At 41.3% G+C, this 26,848-nt stretch overlaps 1 protein-coding gene across 1 annotated transcript in view; it reads left to right on the top strand.

The window, feature by feature from the left end:
* The first annotated feature begins 1,563 nt into the window (after positions 1–1,563).
* The window catches only part of MSH4 (mutS homolog 4), a 94,855-nt gene continuing 69,570 nt past the window's right edge, over positions 1,564–26,848 (top strand). Inside the window, exons 1-6 of the mRNA XM_062193401.1 lie at positions 1,564–1,801; positions 4,345–4,527; positions 14,138–14,298; positions 15,897–16,007; positions 22,299–22,414; positions 23,179–23,352. Coding sequence (XP_062049385.1) covers positions 1,564–1,801; positions 4,345–4,527; positions 14,138–14,298; positions 15,897–16,007; positions 22,299–22,414; positions 23,179–23,352 — 983 coding nt within the window. The remainder of the gene's footprint in view (positions 1,802–4,344; positions 4,528–14,137; positions 14,299–15,896; positions 16,008–22,298; positions 22,415–23,178; positions 23,353–26,848) is intronic.

The raw sequence follows: 26,848 nt of genomic DNA on the forward strand, positions 1-26,848 counted from the left end.
TTCTGTATGCAGATGGAAGTATTCTGTCACTGAAGCCTTTCAAATAAAAATAACCATGTAGAAGAGATTCACTTTTTTTTTAAGTTTAGGGGGGATTTACAGACTAAGGGCTGAATTTGCTCACTATCTTAATTGGTTGCAGTTTTGAGTACTTTTTGTTTAGCACTTTGTCAAAAATTGCCCAGTTAAAGCTTGTTTTTGGAAATGAACTGATAGGTGATATTTTTTAGGACAAATGATGAAAAGTATTTTTTGAACATCTTTATTGAGGGTGCAGTAACACCCTGTGTTTATCACTAAGGGAGTCTGCCCACATTGGCATTGAGGGTAAAGCGGCCTTTGGCATCCATTATGGGCACCAGTTGGGAGTACTGGCTGCTTGGCTTCTGATCCAGTTCTCTTAATGCACCTGGGAGAGCAGTGGAGAATGAGTGCTCTGGCCCATGCACAGTGTGGGAGACCCAGAAGAAGCCCCTGGCTTCAGCCAGGGAAGTTGGGACCATTTGGGCCTCTAAAATAACTGCCTTTGAAGTTTTTGTGTTTTTTTCCCCAAAGATTTTATCTGAGAGGCAGAGGTCTTCCACCTGCAATCTTACTCCCCAGATTGTCACAACTGTTGGAGCTGCGCAATCCTTCAGGAGCCAGGAGCTTCTTCCAGATCCCCAGAAGCGGTTGCAGGGGCCCAAGGACCCGGGCAATCTGCTGCCCTTCATGGCAGAGGCTCCATGGGTTGCTATTACTGCAGGCAGCTGTCTTGCTTATCATGGATACAGTGCTGGGCCCCAAATAAAGTTTTAAAAGTAGTTTAGGTCTGTGGTTAATGGGTGGTAGGTGAACTATATTGTAGATACCTGGTTTAACCTATGCCATGCTGATGAAAATGTTTCCTGGTAGTATAACAGTATCCAGGGGGTTGTGGTTCAATTCTAGTATCCCTTAAAGTTGGTACTACTGCAGTATTTGGAAAAACATTTACTCCACAAAGTTTGTGGAATCATGGCAGAACTTGGGGATTTTTCTACCTTAAACTTCAAGAGGCGTTACCTAGTATTTCTCTGCGCACTTAGCACAAATCTGCTTGCACACTATTTAGAGATGAAGAAGTCTTTGAAAAGCAACTTGTAAGCCAACTTTTCCACAAACTAACATACTCATTTAACCAAGGCCAATGTAAGGTTGGTTGTCCTGAGATGTGAGTGGTAGATGTTTTCACTGTTAGCGGCAGCGGGAAATTAGAAGCATGTTTTTCGCAATAAGGGAAATAGGAACCTATGCAAATAACCAAAACAGGTGTTGGAGGGCAATGAAGAATTCCGTTAGCCTGACTCCTGCAGGTTGAGGAAGTGTAAATATGATTAAGTTCGTGCGAGGTGATGGGCTTGGGCGCCGCCAAGAGCAGCGTTCCAAGGTTAAGGTAGGAACGCGGAACCTTGTGCGCCTGCGCCAAGCAGCCTCGTGCGTCTGATCGCGGTTTCCCGCCTTTCTTTGCGGCGCGCGGCTTTCCGCCGTCTACGAAGTGGCGCACGGGATCCCAAACTTTGTTTGTGGGGGAAATTCGGGAGAATGTTGAGACGTGAGAGCTCTTCAACCTCGCCTTCCGCCCCTGCGGTTTCTCAGTCGTCGGGAGAGGCTGCCTCCCAGGGTCCCCGCTACAATTTCGGACTCCAGGATGCTTCTCAGAGCCGCTCTTCGGGCCAGGCCTTCCCTGCGTCCACCCCGCCAGGCACGTCTGGAGTCGCCGGCGACAGGAGCAGCAGCAACAGCACCTTCCTCTGCCCTCCGAGCGCTGGGCCCGCTCAAGGCAAGGAGTTCTCTGGTGGGCGTGCTTGGGAGGCCTTCAGCTGCTGAGTGCGGGGAGATGTGGGTGATGTTTACCTCAGAGAAGTTCAGCTGTGGCTTGGAGGACGGCAGCTGGGTGTCCTGGAATTTGATAGGTCTGATAGTTCTACGACAGGATTGAGATAGTGAATGACTCAATCTAGGAAAGTGAAATCAGTTCTGTATACTGTATGTGGGATACAGATTTGAAAGTTAGCAGCACATTTGGAATCAAGGGGAAGAATATGAAGAAGATACGGTAAAATAGAGATTAAAGGAGTTGGAGGAGAACTAAGAAATGTGCATAAGGTTCAAGAAAGGGCTTAACTCTTTAAGCCTAGGGATGCTAATAGAGCACATTTTGTCTTTTTTCTACATCCGTCTTTATGACTGAACCCCTACACCCTGCCCACAGCTTTGTAAATACTCCCTTACCAAAGCTTCCTCAAATTATCCAAATAGAGTGTGTCATTGGTTGCGGCTGGAACCCACACAGAGAAATAAGTTAGATTCCATGGTGGTTATGGGAAGACAGGAATTGTAAGGAAGGGAGATAAGATATCAAATTTGATCTTTAGAAGGATCACTAGTGATGATGTCAAGAATTAGACAAGGGTAATACTGAAAGCAAGCAGCACAAGTAGGACACTTGTAAAAGACCTAAAGAAGATGCAGACTTAAAATGCACTTGTATGAGTGGAGAGAGTTCAAAATTTTAATGACTTTACAACAGAAAAAGAATTACAGGACTTGATTATTAGAGTTGATGAAAGATGAGTTAAGGGGGCCACCGTTGTGGCAGAGTGGGTTAATTCGCTACCTGTGATGCCACATCACATAGGAGTGCTGGTTGGAGTCCCACTACACTTACAAACCAGCTCCTTGCTAATGTACCTGGGAAAACAGAGGAAGATGGCCCAAGTACTTGCACCCCTACCATTCACGTGGAAGACTGTTGAGTTCTAGAGTTCTAGGCTCCTGGATTCCACCTGGCCCAACCCAGCCATTGACCAGCAGATGAAAGATCTCTCTCCAGCTCTTTATGAAAAAGGAAAGATGAGTTAAGAATGAGTCCTAAGTTTATGATTTGATCCTAATAATAAAGGGAAAAAAATTAAGGAAAGATAATGAGTTTACATTTGGACATTTAGAAGTGTTGGGAAGGTATCTAGAGGTTTATGTCTAAAAGTTAAATATAGTGACCAAGAGCCACAATGTCTAACATGAACTTCCTGCATTGGTAGAAATGTCATATCTATACTGCCCAGTAGCCAAATGTGGCTGCTGAGCATTTGAAATGTGGCTAGAGTGACTTAGAAACTGGATTTTTAGAATTTTAATTTAAATAGTCACATGTGGCTAGTGGCTATTATACTGAACAGTTCAGGTAGAGAGATAAGAATAGTTTTTGCGTTTTTAAAGGATTGAAAAAGGAATATTTTGTGATGTTAGCATTGTATATGAAACTCATGTTTCAGTATCTAGAAATAGTTTCATTGGAAGAGAGCCATACTCATTTCTGTATTATATATGAGAGCTTTCAACTCTTTCAAAGTTAAGTAATTATGAAAGTGACTCTAGGGCCCACAAAGCCTAAAATATTTGCCTTTATTAAGAAGTTTACCACCTGGTTTACAATGTGTGGCAAATGTCGGGCTGTATATGAAAGTTTAAGACTTGTCAAGAAATAGATGTTAATAGAAAGCAGGAGAACAGATGAGATGCCCAGAGAAAATGTATCATGTAGATTTGTGAGAGAAGTTTAAAAGTATGGAACCCTGGAAACCAACAATTTGGAAGCAGGCAGAAGAAAAAGGACTCAACAAACTTTTGTTTTTAGAAAAAGATTTATCTGTTTCTTTATTTGAAAGGCAAAGCAACAGAGAGGGAAGGTGGGAGAGAAGTAGAGAGAGGGTTAGAAAGAGACAGTACATTTTCTATCTACTGGTTCACTCCCCCAAATGACTGCAACAGCCAGATCTGGGCCAGCCCAAACTCTGTCCTGGTCTCACAGATGCGTGGTATGGACCCAAGTGTTTGGGCCATTTGCTGCCTTTCCAGGCCCATTAGCTGGAAGTCAATCCAAAGCAGAGTAGCCAGGATTCCAGCTGGCATTCCAATATGGAATGACAGCTTTGGCAGCTGCAACTTAACCTGCACAACACTGACTTTAAAAGTTTTTTGAGGAAAATAAGGATAATGAGTTTTCATAGAGCCCAAACGTGTGTCAAGACACTTTGCTAGACTGTTTATGTATATTCTTTGAAATTAAACATATTGGTATGTATTTAAAGACTAAAAGGTAATTTAGGATTTTGCAAGAGTAATCAGTGAAATTGAGATGCAAAAGCCATATTAGTGTATTTTAGTAAAAGATTATCAATGTCATTAAATTTGTCATAATTTGTCATATTTAAAAAAATTATCAGATGACATTTTATAGTAAGTAACATGATATAAATAATAGGAATTAATATATCATTAATACTAATACTAATCCATTAGTAATTAATTTTTCAAATTCAGGTTCATACTTTGGAAACAAAAGGTCTTATGTGGAAACTGCAGTTGCATCAAATTTTACTTTTGGCACAAGCTCATCCTCTGCACCAGATACTAAGTATCCTCAAGCACTTAAAACTCCATTCCCTGCTGGAAATCAGCAAAGACAAGGGTATAAAACTTGGACACCGCAAGTAGGATATTCAGGTAAAATGAGTCAAAAATTAAACTCACTGATCTTTTGAAACTTTTAAAGTTTTGTAAGTTATAATTTAAGAAGGTTAAGTTCATTTGAAATTATCTTTAATTATTGTGTATGTATAGCCCAATGCCTGTTTTCCTGCTCAACTGTGATTTTTTTTTTTTTTAACTTTTTATTTGTTGGACTCTTTATTTGATGGCACCAATAAGACTTTGACTATAAGGTAAAATAAAGATATGTTATATAAAAAATAATAAATTACTAAACTATCTATAACTGACATGGATGATTCAAAGGTATATAAATTTACCCATATCCATAATTTGAGGCTATATAGTTTCTGATGCTGTTTGTTAATAAATGCAGGCCTGCATTATTTTAACCATTTTGACAAAAGCACAGTAAAGTTCTCCATTTTATATAAGAAAATTTTTTAATTATTATTTTATTTTGAAAGACAGAGTTACAGAGAAAGGTAGAGACAAAGAGAGAGGTCTTCCATCCGCTGGTTCACTCCCCAGATGGCTGCAACAGCCGGAGCTGCGCCAATCCGAAGCCAGGAGCCAGGAGCTTCTTCCTGGTCTCCCACGTGGGTGCAGGGGCCCAAGGACTTGGGCCATCTTCTACTGCTTTCCCAGACTATAGCAGAGAGCTGGATCGGAAGTGGAGTAGCCAGGACTAGAACCAGCATCCATATGGGATGCCAGTGCTTCAGGCCAAGGCTTTAACCCGCTGAGCCACAGCACCAGCCCCTAAGACATTTTTTAAAGATTGATTTGAAAGAGTGACAGAGAGAGATTTTTCCATTTGCTGGTTCAGTCCCCAAATGTCTGTAACAGCTAGGACTGGGACAGGCCATATCCAGGAGTCAGGAACTCCATCCAGGTCTTCCACATGGGTTTCAGGAACCCAAGTATTTGGTTGATCATCTGCTATTTCCTAGGTACATTAGCAATAATCTGGATTGGAAGTGCAGAGTAGCTGGGACTTGAATCAGGCATTCAGATAAGAGATGTGGGTTTCCCAAGCAGTGTCTTAACCCACTGCACATAAAATCTGCCCCCATAAAAAGTCTTGCTTCCCGGTAGGACAACCCTCCTACTCTAACCCTTCACAAGCCACTGGCTACTACTAGGTGAATACTAGTTGAATACTAGTTTGGGAGTTTTCCAAAAATCCTTGTTAAAGACTTGGGGGATGCCGAATTTTTAGGAGTTGGCTTATGGAATCTTGTTGGGGGCATGCCCTCAAAATGTTTGTTCACATGAGAGGTTGTTTAAAAGCTCAACCTGTTTCTCTCTCTCTTTCTGCTTCCTGGATTGTTGAGTGATCCTCTTCTACATTCTTTGTTATTGCTATCCACTGTCCTCATTAGAGGCCAAACAAATGGGGCTGCTTTATCTTGGACTGGATCTCCAAATCTAAATAAAAATCTAAATAAAACTTTTGTCTTTATAAAGTTAGTTTCCTCAGGTATTTTGTTGTAGAAACGAAAAGCTAATACAGAAAATTGGTACTGAGTAGTGGGGTTGTGGAGGAGCCTTTTGGAATTGGTTTATCAGAAATGATTGGAAGAGTTTGTAAGAGGAGACTAGATAATGCCTATGATGCTGTAAGTGGAGCTTTAAGGGTAGTTCTGGTAAGGGCTGAGAGGACTTGAATCCTGATAGAAATGTGGACAGTAAAAGGCCTTGCTGATGATATTTCAGATGCAAATGAAGATTCCATTGGGAATTCAATTAAGGGGCACCCTTGTTACACCAGGGAACCTGGCTGTATTGTGTCCATGCTTTGATGCTTTTGGGAGACTGAACTTAGGTGATAAATTAAGGTATTCATTTGGCAGAAGAAATTTCAAGAAAGCAAAGTGTTAAAGCTGCAGTATGGGTATTATTGGCTGCTTTTAGTCAATTTTACAGTGAAAATCAAGAGAAAAAAGTATCAGCTTAAAAACTATTAGGAAAATTCACAGTCTGGCTAGGAACCAAGTGAAAAAGCTGGTAAACGTGTATAGCCAAGGAAAGTATTGGTTGAGCAGCCACTTGGTAAAGATATTAACACTGCTGAACCATGGGAACAATTTATAAGAGACCTAGAGGGCATCTCAAAAATCTTCAAGACCATTGCTGCCATCACGGGATCACAGGTTTAAAAGTAAAAATTTGTTTCAAAGATTTTCAAGAGCAGAATACCTTCAGGAAAAAGCTCTAGGGCACCCTGCTTTCCTAGGACCAGCTCTGATTCTTTCTGGGTTGCTAGTTAAGTGCTGCAAGACTACTGTAGCTGTGGCTGAAGTGAACCCAAATACAACTCATGCAGTAGCAGAACTTGATGTCATCCATGTTGCTGATTTTGCAAGCATGCACAAAGAATTATGGGGTAATGGAAGCTTCCATCAAGATTTCAGAGGAATGCCTGGGACACAAGGTAGAGTGTTTTTTTGTTTGTTTGTTTGTTTTTTTGTTTTTTTGTTTTTTTTTTTTTTTGACAGGCAGAGTGGATAGTGAGAGAGAGAGACAGACAGATAGAAGGGTCTTCCTTTTTGCCATTTGTTCACCCTCCAATGGCCGCTGCGGCCGGCGCATCGTGCTGATCCGAAGCCAGGAGCCAGGCGCTTCTCCCGGTCTCCCATGCGGGTGCAGGGCCCAAGCACTTGGGCCATCCTCCACTGCCTTCCCGGGCCATAGCAGAGAACTGGCCTGGAAGAGGGGCAACCGGGATAGAATCTGGTGCCCCAACAGGGACTAGAACCCGGTGTGCCGGCGCCGCAAGGCGGAGGATTAGCCTGTTAAGCCACAGTGCCGGCCGGTAGAGTATTCTTGCTCTCTCTCACTCTCTCTCTCTCTCTTTAAAGAGAGAGTCAGAGTTACACAGAGAGAGAATGAGAGGCAGAGAGAGAGAAAGAGAGAGAGGTCTTCCATCCGCTGGTTCACTCCCCAGATGGCCACAATGGCTAGAGCTGTGCCGATCTGAAGCCAGTAGCCAAGAGCTTTTTCCGGGTCTCCTACATGGGGGAAGGGACACAAGAACTTGGGCCATCTTCTCCTGCTTTCTCAGGCCATAGCAGAGAGCTGGATGGGAAGTAGAGCAGCCGGGTCTCGAACCAGCGCCCATATGGGATGCCATCACTTCAGGCCAGGGCGTTAACCCGCTGTACCATAGCGCTGACCCTCCACTTAGATTTTAAAGAATGTCTTAGACAACGTCAGGGCCCATATAGGGAGTTGTCACAGAGGTGGAGAGCCTTAAATAGGGCAATGCCAAGTGGAAATAAGGGGTTGGAGCCACAGAGACTTTTCACCAAGGCTAGTTGAGCTGCAGGGGCAGGACTGCCATTGCAACTCTGCAGTACCAGTGTGCAACACCCTCCTGGGATAGTTGCAGGGATGATAACTCAAATTTGTAGGAACTAAAGCCTGCGTTACAGTCAGCAAAGCTGTGGGGCATGGTTTCCCAAGCTCTTGGTAGCCTATTCCCCACAACAATGTGCCTGCATGGCAGTCATCAAGCTTTAAGATTTAATGTTTGGGTCCCTGTGCTGAGGTATAATAGACTAAGTCTCCTCCTGTGGTGCCAGCATCCCATGTGGGCACCAGTTTTTGTCCTGGCTGCTCTTCCTATCCAGCTTATGGCCTGGGAAAGCAGTAGAAGATGGCCCAAGTGCTTGTGCCAATGGAGTTGTGTGGGAGACCCAGAAGAAGCTCCTGGATCTTGGTTTTAGATCAGCCCACTCTGACCATTGCAGCCATCTGGAGAATAAACCAGTAGATGGAAGACCTTTCTGTTTGTCTCTCCTCTCTGTTGGTAACTCTACCTTTCAAATAAATAAATTTGAAAAACTTTAAAAAATGATTTAATGTTTGCCCTGTTAGGTTTCTATCTTGATTTGAGCCAAGTATTCCTGTTTTACCTTTTTGTAATAGCAATATGTGTACTCTGTGCCTATCTTGAAAATACATTACTTGTTTTTGCTCATACAAGGGCTCAGAAATGAAAGAGTTCCTTGAGTATCAGATACAATTTTGGCCTTTTGAATTACTGCTGGGCTGAGTTAAGACTTTGGAACCTCTAGGGATGGAATGTTGTATGTGAGAAGGACCTAAGTTTCATGGGGCCATGAGTGGAATGCCATGGCTTGAATATGATTTGGCATCTGACCTCGAGTAGGATTTTAAAAACCTCAAAGTCAAAAGATAACAATATCAAGAGGATAGAAACTTAATCCCAGTATGGTATTTGGTATAGGCGGGATCTAGTGGGAGGTTCTTAGGTCATAGTGGAGAGGAGGTATCATCAGAAGGTAAATTAAAAGCCTGGATTTGGGTCCAGCCCTTCTCTGCTTCCTAGTTCACTATGGATCCTTTTTCTGTGTATGCTTTGTCATCTGCCATGAGACCCTTTCCAGAGGCAAAGTCTGCCCCATGATGCTTGGACTTTCAACCTCCAAAACTGTGAGCTAAATAAATGCTTTCTCTTTATAAAGCAGCTTGCCTCAGACATTTCATTACAGTAATAAAAAACTAATATACCACTTCTTTTTTTGTTTCTAAGAGTTATTTACTCGAAAGACAAAGTGACAAGAGGGAGAGACAGAGAGAGAGAGAGAGAGAGAGAGAGAGAGAGAGAGGAAAATAAAAATCTTTCATCTGCTAGTTTATTCCCCAAGTGGTTGCAACAGTTAGGTCTGGGCCAGGCCAAAGCCATGAGTCTCCAACTCGATCTAGGTCTCCCACAAGGGTATCAAGGACCCAAGTATTTGGGCCATCTTCTGCTGCCTTACCAGGTATGTTAGCAGGAAGCTTAATTGGAAGTGTAACAGCCAAGACTTAAACTGGCACTACCTATAAAAAGCTGGCATCACAAGCAATGGCTTAACCCAATGCACCATGGCACCAGCCTTTACTACATTCTTATTTAGAAGAGTCTGACTTCTTATCCTTTTGCTCTTACATATAAATTTTGGGCCAACTTATAAAGTTCTACCAAAAAATATATTGAGCTTTTGGTTAAAGTTATATTTTAACTGAATCAGTAGTTCCTTTTTTAAAAAAAAGATTCATTTACTTATTTGAAAGTCAGAATTAGAGGGAGAGGCAAAGAGAGATGTTGCTAGCCAGCTCACTCCCCAAATGACTGCAATGGCCAGGGCTAAGCCAGGCCAAATCCAGGGGCCAGGAGCTTTTTCTGGGTTTTGTGTGGGTCTGGGGGCCCAAGCACTTGGGCCATCTTCCACTGCTTTCCCAGGCACATTAGCAGGGTTGGATCAGAAGTGGATCAACCAGAACTCAAATCAGTGCCTACATGGGATCTCAGCACTGCAGATGGCGGCTTAACCCACTGTGCCACAGTGCCAGACCCCTCAATAGATCCTGTTAGAGAGAATTGAAACAATGGGTCTTTCTTCCTTTTTTTTTTTTTTTTTTTAAGGATTTTATTTATTTATTTGAGAGGTATAGTTACAGACAGTGAGAGGGAAAGACAGAGAGAGAGCTCTTCCTTCTGTTGGTTCACTTCCCAGATGGCCACAATGGCCAGAGCTGCGCCAATCCAAAGCCTGGAGCCAGGTGCTTCCTCCCATGTGGTTGCGGGGGCCCAAGGACTTGGGTCATCCTCTGCTGCTTTCCCAGGCCATAGCAGAGAGCTGGATTGGAAGAGGGGCAACCAGGACTAGAACCCAAGCCCATATGGGATGCCAGAGCTGCAGGCAGAGGATTAACCCACTGTGCCACAGTGCTGGCCATGATGGGTCTTTCTATCCATGAGTATGGGATACATCTCCATTTACTCAAGTCTTATTTACTGCTTTCCATAAAATTTTAATAATTTCTTATATACAAGTTTTATGTATTTTTATTGAATTTGTTGCTATGGTGTCTTGTTTTTTTTTTTTTTTTTTGTACCTATTGTATCTTTTTTTTTTTAAAGATTTTTCTTTTTTTTAAATTATTTTTGACAGGCAGAGTGGACAGTGAGAGAGAGACAGAGAGAAAGGTCTTCCTTTTTGCCGTTGGTTCACCCTCCAATGGCCGCCGCGGTAGCTGTGGCCGGCGCACCGCGCTGTTCCGATGGCAGGAGCCAGGTGCTTCTCCTGGTCTCCCATGGGGTGCAGGGCCCAAGGACTTGGGCCATCCTCCACTGCACTCCCTGGCCACAGCAGAGAGCTGGCCTGGAAGAGGGGCAACCAGGACAGGATTGGTGCCCCGACTGGGACTAGAACCCAGTGTGCCGGCGCCGCAAGGCCGAGGATTAGCCTACTGAGCCATGGCGCCGGCCAAAGATTTTTCTTTTTTTAAGATTCATTTGAAGGGCAAAGTTAGAGCGAGGAGAGGTAGAGATCTTAATCTGCTGGTTCATTTCCCAAGTGGCCACAATGGCCAGAGCTGGGCAAATTGGATGCCAGGAGCTTCTTCTGGATCTCCCATGTGGGTGCCAGGGCCCAAGCACTTGGGCCATCTTCTGCTGCTTTCTCAGGCACATTAGCAGGGAGCTGGATTGGAACTGGAACAGCCAGGACTCAAACCAGCACTCATAAGGGATGCTGGCACCACAGGTGGCGGCTTTACCTTTTGTGCTACAGTGACGACCCCAGAGACTTGTTCATTTATTTGAAAGGTAGAGTGACAGAGACAGGGATGGAGAGGGAAAGAGAAATATCAATTTTTCCATTTGTTTGTTCACTCCCCAAATACCTGTAGTGGCCAGGGCTAGGTCAGAATGAAGCCAGGAGCCAGCAACTCAATCCAGTTCTTGTACTTTGGTGGCAGAGGCCCAAGTATTTAGGCCATTATCCGCTGCTTTTCCAGTCACATTAGCAGAGAACTGGATTGGAAGCAAAGCAACTGGATTCAAACCAATGCCCTGCTTTGAAATGCTGGTGTTACAAGCAGTGGTTTACCTTGCTGCACCACAATGCCATCTCCTATTATAGTATCATTTAAACTTAATTTTTATAAGTGTTTATGGCTGATATGTAGAAATATAATTGATTTTTATAGTTAGCCACTATATTTGTTTGGAGTTGCTATCATAAAATGTCACAGAGTAGTTGACTTAAACAACATAAAGGTTTTCTTTCTTTCTTTATTTTTTACAATTCTGAAGGCCATAAGTTCAAGATAAAGGTGTTGGCAGGTTTGATTTATTGATGTATTTATTTATTTATTTGAGAGGCAGTTACAGACAGAGGAAGAGAGAGAGAGAGAGAGAGCTCACGCGTGCTTCCATCTGCTGGTTCATTCCCTAAATGGCTGCAATAGTCGGAGCTGGGCTGATGTGAAGCCAGGAGCTTCTCCTGGTTCTCCCATGTGGGTGCAGGGGCCCAAGCACTTGGGCCATCCTCCTCTGCTTTCCCAGCTGTAAGTAGAGAGCTGCAGTGGAAAAGGAGCTACCGGGACATGAACTGGTGCCTATATGGGATTCTGGTGCTGGCCCTTGCTGGTTAATTTCTTAGGCTTCTCTACTTGGCTTACAGGTGGCCACTCTTTTCTGGTCTCTTCAAATAGTGCTTCTGTTTGTGAAATTAAATATCTTCTTTTAGGATCTACCTTAAAAACCCCATTTAGCCTTAATTTCCTCTTTAATGGCCCTGTCTCCAAATATAATCACATTCTGATATAATGGAGGTCAGGGCTTTAACAAATTAATTTGGGGGGTACACAATTGAACCCATAATAGCTACCATGCCACACTTTTATTATTTCTAATAATTTTTGGCTCCCCACTTTGGTTAAGGTAAATTTAAATATCTTGACATAGTTTATGAGGAATTGCATGATATTGCTCTAGCCAGTCTTTCTAGCATCATCTCATATCATTTTTGTACTCATATTCTATGTTTTAAACATTCTAAGCTTGTATTTTTTGTACATTGAATATGGTGCTTTCTCTTTTGCCCTCAGGTATTTGTATATGCTATTTCCTTTGCTTAGAAAACTCTTCTGCTGTTCATTTAGTTGAGTGTTATTCAGGGATGGGAACCGTTTTTTTGCCAAAGGCCATTTGGATATTTATAACATCATTTGTGGGCCATACAAAATTATATTAGTCTGCTCTAGGTTTACTGAATTTTGAGTACCACCTGTGGTTGCCTTAGCAGGGCCAGAGCAAATAATTCTGTGCGTTTTATATGGGTCGGATGTTCCCCTCCCATGAAATAGTCTTTCAGAAATCCTTCTGTGATCCTGTAGGTGTAGGTAAAGTCTTGCTGATATATACTTCTTTTTTATTAATATTCCTCTTTTAATTGTTTCTCTTCCTTGTTGAACTATAAATCTTATGAAGGCAGACTGTATGTATTTGATAGGATTTTGTGACAGTTCAATGAGTTGATTCAATGAACTTGAAACATTTTTGGCACATAGCAGGCAATATATTTTATTGTAATTTCTATTTCCACATTATACAGGAATCTCATAAATGGAGTTCATAGTTACATGCTGTTTAATCTCTATATAATGCATTCATACAAGTAATCTAATTTGATCCTTTTAGCCAGTGCTTGAAATAGGGATAATGATTAATACTAGAAATTTATGATTTATGATTATTTCCTATTAAATAACTTGCCCAAATACAAATAGCTTTTTTATGACAGTTATGTAAATAATCTAAGCTTTTTAATTGCAATTTCAATGTTCCCTTTGTGACTATATGCCAATAAAATGCAAAACAATGTGTAACTTCATTTAACAATGTATAGCTTCATATAACAATGTATAACTTCATACTTATTTCTAAGTATGAAGTTTTTTTTGTTTGTTTGTTTGTTTTTGACAGGCAGAGTGGATAGTGAGAGAGAGAGAGACAGAGAGAAAGGTCTTCCTTTTTGCTGTTGGTTCACCCTCCAATGGCCGCTGCGGCCAGTGCATCTCGCTGATCCGAAGCCAGGAGCCAGGAGCTTCTCCTGGTCTCCCATGCAGGTGCAGGGCCCAAGGACTTGGGCCATCCTCCACTGCCTTCCTGGGCCATAGCGGAGAGCTGGCCTGGAAGAGGGGCAACCGGGATAGAATCCGGCGCCCCGACTGGGACTAGAACCCAGTGTGCTGGTGCCGCAAGGTGGAGGATTAGCCTGTTAAGCCACGGCGCCGGCCCTTAGTATGAAGTTTTGACAAAATAATTTGATAAGTTTTATTTGTTTTGGATAGTGAAAAGTTATTTATTAATGAAAAATAAACATTATTTCTTTGAGATTAATAGCCATGTCATAGGCTGGGTGCTTTGAGATATTAGAGAATTAGAAATAAGGGACAGCCATTTGCTGCAGTGGTTAAGATGTTGTTTGGAATATCCCATATGTGCCTGCATTTGGGTCCCAACTCCATTTCTAACTCTAGCTTCCTACTAATGCATGCCTTGGGAAGCAGAAGTCGATAACTCAGCTACTTGGGTCCATGCTACCCATATGAGAGACCTGGATTGAATTCACCGCTCCTGCCTTCACTCTGGGCTAGTCCTGACTGTTATGGACTTTTGAGGATGAGCTGGTAGTTGGGAGATCTCTGTCCCTGTTCCCCTTCTCTAACTCCCCTTCTCCCACCATTCAAAATAAAAATAAAAGAAAGAATTAGAAATGATTATTCATGTTTATTTTTTTCTTTATTTTAAAATTTTAAACAGCTACATCATCCTCTGCAGTGTCTGCACATACCCCATCAGTTATTGTAGCTGTTGTAGAAGGGAGAGGACTTGCCAGAGGTGAAATAGGAATGGCAAGTATTGATTTAAAAAGCCCACAGATTATATTATCTCAGTTTGCAGACAACACAACATATGCAAAGGTGAGTTTTAATAATCTTAGAAAATGGTTGATCTAGTGGGTAGTATGCAGATTTTCAAAGCAGTGCTTTCTAATTTACTTTTTTCTGGATTAAGTTATTCATGATTACGCCATTGTGAATATTTAAATTAAAAGTGGTTTCCATTCGATTTTTATTTTTAGAATATATTTTGTTCTAAAAAGTAAGTTTTACTGGTACTTGATTATTCCAAAGTTATTAATATTATTTTCTAAAATTAATATCTTCAAATTAATCCTAATCCTGGACTCATACCAAAGGTAATATATGTTATAATGCTATTTCCAGAAGGTCAGTTCTTCTCATCTGCATTTGATTTTTATTTTTCCAGAGTTAAGAGAAATTGTTCTTACCTTCACTTCTTACTTCGCCTTCATTTCATATCACTCATCATTATTTTGCACCACTGGGGTTATTGTCATAAGAATTTTGTGATATTTCAGGTAGAGGTAGTCTACTTCTAAAATCTGTATTTTAAAACATTGTTGAGTTTAATTATTTTTTAAAGAGATGAGCTACTATGTAATTTTTATTGTTTTATTGCTCTTTATTATGTATTCATCAAATTCCCCTTTATAGTTTCCCAGGATGTAGGCCTCCTTTTCCTACTGTTTAATTTTTATTATACTTGTTTTAAAAAGATTTATTTATTTATTTTGAAAGTCAAATTTACAGAGAGAGAGGGAGAGACAAAGAGATCTTCCATCCATTAGTTTACTCCCCAGAAGGTCACAGCAGCCAGCACTGGGCCAAGCCGAAGCCAGGAGCCAGGAGCTTCTTCCAGGCCTCTTACATCAGTAGCAGGGACCCAAACACTTGGGCCATTTTCTACGGCTTTTCCCAGGCCATTAGCAGGGAGCTGGAATGGAAGTGGAGCAGCTGGGGTATGAACTGGCCCATATAGATACCAATACTGCAGGTGGCAGCTTTACTTGCTTTGCTACAATGCTGGCGCTTTTTTTTTGTTATACTTAGGTTATATTAATACTGCACGCTATATTTATCTATGAACATTTTATTTACATTTATATACAATATCAAAAGAAAAGGAAAAAAAATTTTAAATGGGAATGTTTCAAGAAATTGAGTATTTGTATGTCTGGAATAATTCTAAGAAATGTATCTTATATTAAGATGTTTCTCATCTGTGTTTCTGTACTCTTCAACTTTTAAACTGTACCAGTATGGCCATACTGGTGTATCTTCATTGTTATGCTATTGGACGTGTTTATATTTTTTCATGGTAGAAGAATTTATTTTTAAAAATCTTATGGGAATGTATATTAGCTAAGTGCAAGTTATTTTTTAAAGCTATGGTTGTTACAAACCATTTTGTATAAATATAGCCTATATTTATGATAATATTTTAGATTTGTAATTATATAAAAATAAATGTTGAACATATCCCCATAGAAATACAATTTAATTAAAAATGTAATTAGAACAGTTGTAATTTTGGGTATCTACAAATTAATTTTAGTTACTTATCCCCAAAAAATATGAATCCTTTTGTTGTAGAGACCTTTCTAAACTTACATTTAAGAAATTATTTATTCAAACAATTATTCAAACAATTGCAGGTGATCACTAAGCTCAAAATTTTATCACCTTTGGAAATAATAATGTCAAATACTGCTTGTGTTGTGGGGAATTCAACCAAGTTATTTACTCTGATCACAGAAAATTTCAAGGTGAGTGATTTTTCTTCTTCTTCTTCTTCTCCTTCTTTTTAAGATTCATTTATTTATTTGAAAAGCAGAGTTACAAAGGGAGGGAGAGTCAGAGAGAGAATCAATCTTGCATCCACAGGTTCACTCCTCAAATGGCTGCAATGGTCAGGCCTAACCAGGCAGAAACCAGGAGCCAGTAATTCCATCCAGTTTTCCCACATGGGTGTTAGAGACCCAAGGACTTGAGCCATCTGCTTCTTTCCCAGGTGCATTAGCAAGGAGCTGGATTGGAAGCAGAGCATCCAGTACTTAAGCTGGTGCTCTTATTGGATGCTGTGCCACAACACCAGCCCCTTTTTTCTTGTTCTTAATATATTCAGCACCTGCAATTACGCAAGATGTGTTGTGCTATTAGAGATCCTATGTAGCCGTCAGCTGTCTTTGACTCATTGTTAAAAATGATCCCTGTCCTAAATCTGTTGTCTGTTAGGTGATTCATTATTTGTTCTCTTTCATTGATTACTTCATACTTCTTTCCATAATCCTTATTTATGTATATCTTTCCAAGTTTAATTTTTTGTTCTTGTTCTGATTAGGCCGCCTTTTATTATTTTTTTAAAATTTATTTGAAACTCAGAGTTACATGGAGAGGAGAGGCAAAGAGAGGGAGGGAAGGAGAGAGGGAGGGGGAGAGAGGACTTCCATCTGTTGGCTGTCTCCCCAATGGCTGCAACAGCTGGATCTGAGCTGACCCGAAGCCAGGAGCCTCCTCCCGGTCTCCCATGCGGGTGCAGGGGCCCAAGGACTGGGGCCATCCTCTACCACTTTCCCAGGCTACAGCAGAGAGCTGAATCAGAAGTGGAGCAGCGGGACCGAACCTGGAGCCATGTGGGGAGCCACCTGCAGTGCCGGCTTTACCTGCTATGCAACAGCACTTTCTTCTAATATTCAGATGCAAATTCCAGGGAAGGATGCTAACTGTTCTTACTTTATTTTCCCATGTCAGACTGATCCCTATTTCAAGCATAAAAGAGTTACAATTAATTCCAGTTCATGCTCACAAAGTACTATAGTTGACAGACCAGAATCATGGGGAAAGTGGGAATAGATAAGTCTTCCAGAGGCCAACACAGCATATGTAAGGGTACCTCAAAAAGTTTATGGAAAATTGAATTGAAAGATAAGTTTATTTTAGTGCAAAAACATTTTAAAACTCCATGTGTTGTGTTTTGATAATATGAATTTTCATGAATTTTTTGAAGACCAGTTGTATTCAGTACATTTGAGATAGAAGGCCATGTATCATAATGCTTAAGAATAGAGTCACACTGTCCTGTTTCAAAACCTGACTCTAAATGACCTAGTGCAGGTTAAGTTACTCATTCTCTTTGAGCTTTAACTTTTTTCATCAGTAAATCAGGGACAATAGTAGTATCTACTTCCTAGAGAATTGAATTTTATAAAGGATAATCAGAGATGGCTTCATTGATGTTACATTCAGCAAAGTTCTGAATGGAACAGAGGAAACATTAATATTATTATCATTGTTACTATTATTACCATACATGTATTTTATTTACTTTTAAAACTGTGTTTATGCTCTTTTGACAAAAGATGAAATGGTTACAAATATTATAGAATAACAAATAATAACGACCTTGAATGGGAATTCTGGAGTATTATAATGTGATTAAACTTAGCAAATATAGGAAACCTTTTTTTCAAATATCAAATTTCAAACTATGTTTTTTATTTTTTTGAAGATTGACTTATTTATTATTTGAAAGGCAAAGTAACAGAGATAGAGAGAAAGACAAAGAAAAGAGAGATTCCATTTTCTGGTTCACTCCCCAAATGCCTAAAACAGAAGCACCAACTGGGTCTCCCAAACAGGCAACAGGAACCCAAGTATGTAGGCCATCATCTGCTGCCTCCTGGGTACATTAGCAGGAAGCTGGATCAGAAGCCATGTATCTGGGGCTTGAACCTCAGTACTCTGATATAGGATGTGGGCATCACAAGGGGGCACTTTAACTTCCTACACAACCTCCCACTCTCTTTTTCTTTGTAGCATCGCCGAAACTCTGGTTGTGATAGGGATCGATCAGGGAAATTTATCTGTTAATTTAAAATACTTCTACTTATCATAAAAAGACCTTCATTAAATAAAAAACTATGAAGCAGAAGGAGCATGGATTTCATAGTCAAATATAAATTTGGTCTCAGCTCTGGAACATGTTAACTTTATGCTATTAAACAAAGTTTTACTTATAGAAAAATTGGCATTAATGAGACTTGTCATAGGGTCATTATGAAGGTTAAGTAAGATAACTTTTATTTTTAAAATTTTTACTTCTTGGAAAAGACCCTGGAGGCACAGGCAGTCAAAGCCAAAATTTGATTGCATCAAATTGAGAAGTTTCTGTACTGCAAGAGAAACAGTCAGGAAAGTGAAGAGGCAACCAACAGAATGGGAAAAAATATTTGCAAACTATGCTACAGATAAAGGGTTAATAACCAGAATCTACAAAGAGATCAAGAAACTCCACAACAGCAAAACAAACAACCCACTTGAGAGATGGACCAAGGACCTAAACAGACATTTTGCAAAAGAGGAAATCCAAATGGCCAACAGACACATGAAAAAATGTTCAGGTTCACTAGCAATCAGGAAATGCAAATCAAAACCACAATGAGGTTTCACCTCACCCTGGTCAGAATGGCTCACATACAGAAATCTACCAACAACAGATGCTGGCGAGGATGTGGGGAAAAAGGGACACTAACCCACTGTTGGTGGGAATGCAAACTGGTTAAGCCACTATGGAAGTCAGTCTGGAGATTCCTCAGAAACCTGAATATAACCCTACCATACAACCCAGCCATCCCACTCCTTGGAATTTACCCAAAGGAAATTAAATTGGCAAGCAAAAAAGAGGTCTGCACCTTAATGTTTATTGCAGCTCAATTCACAATAGCTAAGACCTGGAATCAACCTAAAAGCACATCAACAGTAGACTGGGTAAAGAAATTATGGGACACGTACTCTATAGAATACAGCAGTCAAAAACAATGAAATCCGGTCATTTGCAACAAAATGGAGGAATCTGGAACACATCATGCTGAGTGAAATAAGTCAGTCCCAAAGGGACAAATATCATAATGTTCTCCCTGATCGGTGACAACTAACGGAGCGCCAAAAAGGAAACCTGTTGAAATGAAATGGACACTATGAGAAACAGTGACTTGACCAGCCCTTGTCCTGACTGTTGATGAACAACTTAATACTGTATCCCTTTCAGTATTTTTTTTTGTTCTAGTTAATACTATTTGTTGAACTCTGTAATTAATACACATTTATTCTTAGGTGTTTAAATTTAACTGAAAAGTGATTTCTGTTAAATATAGGAGTGGGAATAAGAGAGGGAGGAGATGAACAATTTGGGACATGCTCAATTGGACTTGCCTCAAATGGTGGAATTAGAAACGTGCCAGGGGATTCCAATACAATCCCTTCAAGATTGCATGTGCCAACGCCATCTCACTAGTCCAAGTGATCAATTTCAGTTCACAATTGATCACACTGATAGGTCTAAGAGTCAAGGGATCACACAAACAAGACTAGTGTCTGCAAATACTAACTTATAGAATAAAAAAGGGAGAGAACGATCCAACATGGGAAGCAGGATACACAGCAGACTCATAGAATGGCAGATGTCCTAAACAGCACTCTGGCCTCAGAATCAGCCCTTAAGGCACTCGGATCTGGCTGAAGAGCCCATGAGAGTATTTTAGGCATGGAAAGCCAAGACATTCTGGCAAAAAAAAAAAAAAAAAAAAGAGGACCTAAATGAAAGATCTCTGTGAGTGAGATCCCAGTAGAAAGAAGGCACCATCAAAGGAGGAGGTACCTTTCTCTGAAGGGAGGAGAGAACTTCCACTTTGACTATGACCTTGTCTAAATAAGATCGAAGTCAGCGAACTCAAGAGGCTTCCATAGCCTTGGAAACTCATGACTAGAGCCTAGGGAGATTTCTGATGCCATAAACAAGAGTGTCAACTTGTTAAGTCAACAACAGGAGTCACTGTGCACTTACTCCTCTTGTGGGATCTCTGTCCTTAATGTGTTATCCAATGTGAATTAATGCTATAACTAGTACTCAAACAGTATTTTACACTTTATGTTCTGTGTGTTGCAAACTGATGAAATCTTTATATACAGAAGATCGATTTAGTATATATTAAGATAATTGAAAATAAATCTTGATGTGAATAGAATGGTAGAGGGAGTGGGAGATGGGAGGGGTGCAGATGGGAGGAAAGTTATGGGGGAGAAAAAGCCATTGTAATCCATAAACTGTACTTTGGAAAATTATATTTACTAAATAAAAGTGTTTATAATAAATTTTTTTTAACTGTTTACAAAGACTTATTTGAGGGGCCAGCATTGTGGCACAGTGGGTTAAGCCACTGCCTACGATGCCAACATTCCATCTGAGCATCAGTTGGAGTTACTGCTACTCCATCATCAGCTTGGAAGATCTGAATGGAGTTCCTGGCGCATGGCTTCAACCTGGTCCAGCCCAGCCTGTCTGGCCATTTGAGGACTGAACCAGCAGATGGAAGATTTCTCTCTCTCTCCTCTGCCTTTCAAATAAATAAATCTTCAAAACAATTTTTATTTGAAAAACAGATACAGACAAAGAGATCACCCATTTGCTGGTTTACTCCTTAAATGCCCAGAACAGTTGTGTCAGGTCAGGCCAAAGTCAAGATCCCAGAACTCAATCTGTATCTCCCATATGGGTAGCAGGAATGCAAGTACTTGATCCATGACCTGCTGCCTCCCAGGATATACATTAGCAGGAAGTTAGAATTGGAAGTGGAGCTGGGACTCAAACCCAGGTATTCTGATAGGGGATGCAGGTGTCCCAAGCAACAACTGTTCTTCTAAATGCCCACTTTGAGATAACTTCTGTTTTCTATTTTAAAAATATTTATTTATTTTTGTCTATTTTTTGGAGGGAGGAGTGAGAGAGAAAAGGGGAGAAAAAGATAGCAATCTCTCATCGTCTCATTCACTCCCCAAATGCCTGTAACAACTGGGACTGAGCAAGGCCAAAGCTGGGAGCCAAGAACTCAATCTAGTTCTCTTACAAGGATGTCAAGGACCCAGTTGCTTCAGTAATCACCTGCTGCTTCCCAGCATACACATCAGCAAGAAGGCAGATCAGGAGCAGAGTGGGGACTCAAACCCAAGCACCATCTTAACCACTGGGATGGATGTCCACCTCTGAGATAACTTTTAAAACAATCTTGGGGCCGGTGCCGCGGCTCACTAAGCTAATCCTCCGCCTTGCGGCGCCGGCACACCGGGTTCTAGTCCCGGTCGGGGCACCGATTCTGTCCCGCTTGTCCCTCTTCCAGGCCAGCTCTCTGCTGTGGCCAGGGAATGAGTGCAGTGGAGGATGGCCCAAGTCCTTGGGCCCTGCACCCCATGGGAGACCAGGATAAGCACCTGGCTCCTGCCATCGGATCAGCGCGGTGCGCTGGCCGCAGCGCGCCAGCCGCGGCGGCCATTGGAGGGTGAACCAACGGCAAAAAGGAAGACCTTTCTCTCTGTCTCTCACTGTCCACTCTGCCTGTCAAAAAAATAAATAAATAATAAAAAAAAAAAGAAAAAAAAACAATCTTGGTACTTGACAAATTCACTGCTTTCCCATGAGTTTCTTTTTTTCTTCAGTCTTGATAGCTCTTTGACAGATCAAGTTTTTTTTTTTTTCTTACCCATTACATCAATCGAAGTAGGTAAAGGTTTCACTTTAGAACTTCATGATTCTTTTTTATTTTCTTTCTAAAAAGGTCCATTGCCTCTAACTTTATTCTCAATGAATTTGCATAATATAAATAATATTTCATGGATTTGATAGGCGCAGTTATTGTTTTCATAGTTTCAACTGGCACATTCTAAGATTCTAGGCTTTCTCAATTGTGACAGAGTTTGGAAGGCTTAATATAAAATCTATGTGATATTGTTACTATGAATAAACTACTAGAAGGCAGATTCTCATGGTTACTTTTTGACTATTGTACCTATTCAGTTAAGTCTCCTGAGAGTAAAGCCTAATAAGAGCTACAGATTGTACTACATGACACTTAGCAAGATGGGTAACCATTTTGTTTTTAATGTTTCTATTTAAATATTGAAAAAAAGTGTACATATTTTTACCACCTGTCTATGTGTTTACAACAGCACTTTTGAGCAACATATGGCACTTAAAAATTTATTTTGCAATTAAAATTTTTTTTCAGAACGTTAATTTTACTACTGTCCAAAGGAAATACTTCAATGAAACAAAAGGATTAGAGTACATTGAACAGTTTTGCACAGCAGAATTCAGCACTGTCCTAATGGAGGTTCAGTCCAAGTAAGTATGACTTAACAAGAAAGTAAGAAAGCTGCAGTGTGAGTTACATGAGGGCAGAGTTTTCTTTTGATCCCTTCTGTATCCCTACTACCTAGAAAAGTTCCAGACTCATAATACACAATATTATTGAAATAATAAAACAGTTCATTAAAGTTTCTATGCAGTGTCCCCAAATTAGTTGTAATCTATTGCTCTGATGATTGTTGCCTACTTTATTTTGGATTAAAAAGTTCAAGCATCACAGTAAACTAGAAATGTGGCATGGAAATGAAATACAGTTAAAGCAGTGTTCTTGTTACATCATACTTTTAATCCTAGAAATATGAGATAGGAAATTATATTTTTAGGATAAATATTTCTCAGAACGTGCAAAATCAATATGTTCTCTGAGCCGGATTGGATCCTGTTTACTCAGTTAGTGACCGTGTTTATTCTCACTGAATTTGTAATATATTTTCCTATTGATTGGGACATCCTGACTCCACCTTTAAGGTCTTCATACTCTTTCAGCATTATTTGAGTACTTAGAGTTATAAATCCAAAATAGACACAAATTACCATTGAATGTTGTCTTCCGACACATGATTTATTGGTGACCCTTAAGTATTCTTAAGTTCCCTTAAGTATTGTACTTTAAAATAAGGAACATTTGTTATAACTTATTTGTAATTTTACTGAAAATAAGTTGAAATGAATGTTTCTTCTTATAGCAGTAATTTTTAAAATTAAAGACTTACAGTGATATATCATTGATTACCTTACAGATATTACTGTCTTGCAGCTGTTGCAGCTTTGTTAAAATATGTTGAATTTATTCAAAATTCAGTTTATGCACCCAAATCGCTGAAGATTTGTTTCCAAGGTAGTGAACAGACAGCAATGATAGATTCATCATCAGCCCAAAACCTTGAATTGCTAGTTAATAACCAAGACTGTAGGTAAGATCTTCTAATTTTTTTAAAAAATGTATTTTTAGGGCTGGTGCCGTGGCTCACTTGGTTAATCCTCTGCCTGCGGCACCGGCATCCCATATGGGCACCGGGTTCTGGTCCCAGTTGCTTCTCTTCCAGTCCAACTCTCTGCTGTGGCCTGGGAAGGCAGTGGAGGATGGCTCAAGTGTTTGGGCCCCTCTACCCACGTGGGAGACCAGGAGGAAGCACCTGGCTCCTGGTTTTGGATCAGCGCAGTGCCGGCTGTGGCGGCCATTTGGGAGGTGAACCAACGGAAGGAAGACCTTGCTCTCTGTCTCTCTGTCTCTCACTGTCTATAACTCTACCTGTCAAAGAAATTTTAAAAATGTATTTTTAAGGGCCGGTGTTATAGTGTAGTAGGTTAAGCTGCTGCCTGTGACACTGGCATTCCATATGGATGCCAGTTCTTGTCCCAGCTGCTCTACTTCCAATCCAGCTCTTTACTAGTGTGCCTGAGAAATCAGCAGAAGATGGCTCAAGTGATTGGGATCCTGAAACCCACGTGGGAGAACTGGAAGAGCTACTAGCTCTGGCTTCAGTCTGGCCCAGCCCTCACCATTATGGCCATTTGGGGAGTGAACCTACAGATAGAAGATATTTCTTACTCTGTTTCTCCTGCTCTCTCTGTAACTCTGCCTTTCAAACAAATAAATAAATCCTTTTTAAAAGCATCATTTTATGTCCTATTTTTTAAGATTAATTTAAAATTTTTTCAGTTGTTTCATGAATAGTGCATAAATATATTTGTTTTATTAAAAGATTTCTTTTAAAATTTGTTTGGAGAACCAGAAAGGGAGAGAGGGAGAGAATGAAAGGGAAAAGGTAAAAGAGAGAGCAGGAAAGAGAAAGCTCTGAGGTTCATTCCTGAAATGCCTGCAACAAATTGGGGGTGGCTTGGGCTGAAGCCAGGAGCCAGGAACACAATTCAGGTTTCCAACATGGGTGGCCGGAACCCAGCTACTTGAGCTGCCTTTTAGAATCTGCACTGACAGGAAGCTGAAATCAGAAGTGGAAAGTTAGGTCCAGCGTTGTGGTGTGGCAGGTAAAGCAGCTGCCTGCAATGGCAGCATCCCATATGGGTGCTGGGTTCTGACCCAGCTGCTCCACTTTCCATCCAGCTCCCTGCTAATGGTCTGGGAAAGCAGAAGAAGATGGCCCAAGTACTTGGGCCCCTTTGCCCATGGGGGAGACCCAGAAGAAGCTCTGGGTTCCTGACTTCAGCCTGGCACAGCCACAGCTGTTGTGGCCATTTGGGGAGTGAACCAGCAGAGGGAAGATCTCAGTCCAATTCCAAATACTTTTTAATTAGTGTAATTCCTTCAATATCCTGTTTTTTTGTTTTTTTTTTTTTTTTTTTTGACAGCCAGAATGGATAGTGAGAGAGAGAGACAGAGAGAAAGGTCTTCCTTTTTGCCGTTGGTTCACCCTCCAATGGCCGCTGCGGCCGGCGCATCGTGCTGCTCCGATGGCAGGAGCCAGGTGCTTCTCCTGGTCTCCCATGCGGGTGCATGGCCCAAGGACTTGGGCCATCCTCCACTGCCTTCTCGGGCCATAGCAGAGAGCTAGCCTGGAAGAGGGGCAACCGGGATAGAATCCGGCGCCCCAACAGGGACTAGAACCCGGTGTGCTGGCGCCGCAAGGCGGAGGATTAGCCTGTTAAGCCACGGTGCCAGCCCAATATCCTGGTATTTTTTAGGCTGTGCTTCTGTATTTTGAATGTTCTTGAGTATACTTGTTAAAAAAAATTACACGCATACACACATTGTGTGTATTATGTGTTTAGTGAATATTGGGAAAGGTAGAGAGGCCATTTTTCATTGGTATTTTCTTTCTTTCTTTTCCCTTTTCTTTCCTTTTTTCTTTTCTTCCTCTCCCCTCCTGTCCCCTCCTCTCCCCTCCCTTCCTTTCCTCTCCCCTCCCTTCCCCTCTGATTTGTTTATTTGAAAGGCAGAGTTTCAGAGGGAGAGGGTGGGGGAGAGATCTTCCATCAGCTAGTTCACTCCCGAAATGGCCACAGTGGTCAGGACTGGGCCAGGCTGAAGCCAGGAGCTTCTTCCAGGTATCCCATGTGGGTGCAGGGGGCCTACCACTTGGGTCATCCTCTGCTGCTTTCGCAGCACATTAGTAGGGTGCTGGTTGCTGGATCAGAAGTGGAGCAGCTGGGACTCGAACCAGCACCCATGTTGGATGCTGCAGGTGGTAGCTTAACCTGCCATGCCACAGTACTGACCCCTGAATAAACGTTTTTAATCATTGTTCCATTGTTGCTAAACTGCTCAGAAATTTCGCCAAAATCAGGTTTTAAAAAGATATTTGGGGGCATTTAGGCTCTTGATTAAGATGCCAGCTAAGATGCCCATGTCCTACTTCAGAAAACGTAGATTTGTTTCCTGACTCTGGTTCCTGCCTTTAGGTTCTCACTCCATCTGCCACTAATGTAGACCCTAGGAGGCAACAATGATGGTTCAAGTGATTGGGTTTCTGGCACTACATTTGTGTGGATTGCAATCTCAGCTCCCAGCTTTGGCCCTAGCCCAACCCCAGCTGTTTTGTGCATTTGGAGAGTGAATGAGTGGATGGGAGCACACTGTCTCTCTGTCTCTCAAATAAGTAAAAACTATAAAATAAAAGATATTTGTACTAAACAGCAAAAAACAAACAAACAAACAAACAAACAAAACCCCACCTCACTTCAAAACTGGAAAAGGGCCTTAATAGACATTTCTCCAAAGAAGATAAACTAATGGCCAATAATTACATGAAAAGTTGATAAGCATCACTAGTAATTAGAGAAATAGCCCCATCCTATATAGGAGTGCCACTTCGAATCCCTGCTACTCCAATTCTCATTCAGCTTCTTGCTGAGAAGGCCAGGAAGCTGGGCAGCAGCAGATGGCCCAAGAACTGGTCTCCTCCAGGAGACCTGGACGAAGTTCTTGGCTACTGGCTTCAGCCTGGCCCAGCCCTGACCATCTGGGGCATTTGGGGAATGAACAAATGGGTGGAAGATCTCTCTCTTGCTCTCCCTTTTTCTTTATCTCCCCCCGACACCCGTTTTTCAAGTAGATTAAAATAAATTATTTTTAAAAAGATGGATATTCTGGGGCCTGCACTGTGGCATAGTGAGTAAACCCACCACCTGCAGTGCTGGCATCCCATATGGGCGCCAGTTCGAGTCGTGGCTGCTCCATAGACTTGTCCCTTTGAGTGGCAAGTGTCCTCTTGTGACAGTGTAGTGTTACACTCATTGATTTCTTTATTTTTTATTTTTATTTTTTATTTTTGACAGTCAGAGTGGACAGTGAGAGAGAGACAGAGAGAAAGGTCTTCCTTTGCCGTTAGTTCACCCTCCAATGGCTGCCGCGGCCGGCGCGCTGCAGCCAGCGCATTGCACTGATCCGAAGGCAGGAGCCAGGTGCTTCTCCTGGACTCCCATGCGGGTGCATGGCCCAAGGACTTGGGC

The sequence above is a fragment of the Lepus europaeus genome, chromosome 5 (genome assembly GCF_033115175.1).
Source record: "Lepus europaeus isolate LE1 chromosome 5, mLepTim1.pri, whole genome shotgun sequence".
Taxonomy (NCBI): Eukaryota; Metazoa; Chordata; class Mammalia; order Lagomorpha; family Leporidae; genus Lepus; species Lepus europaeus.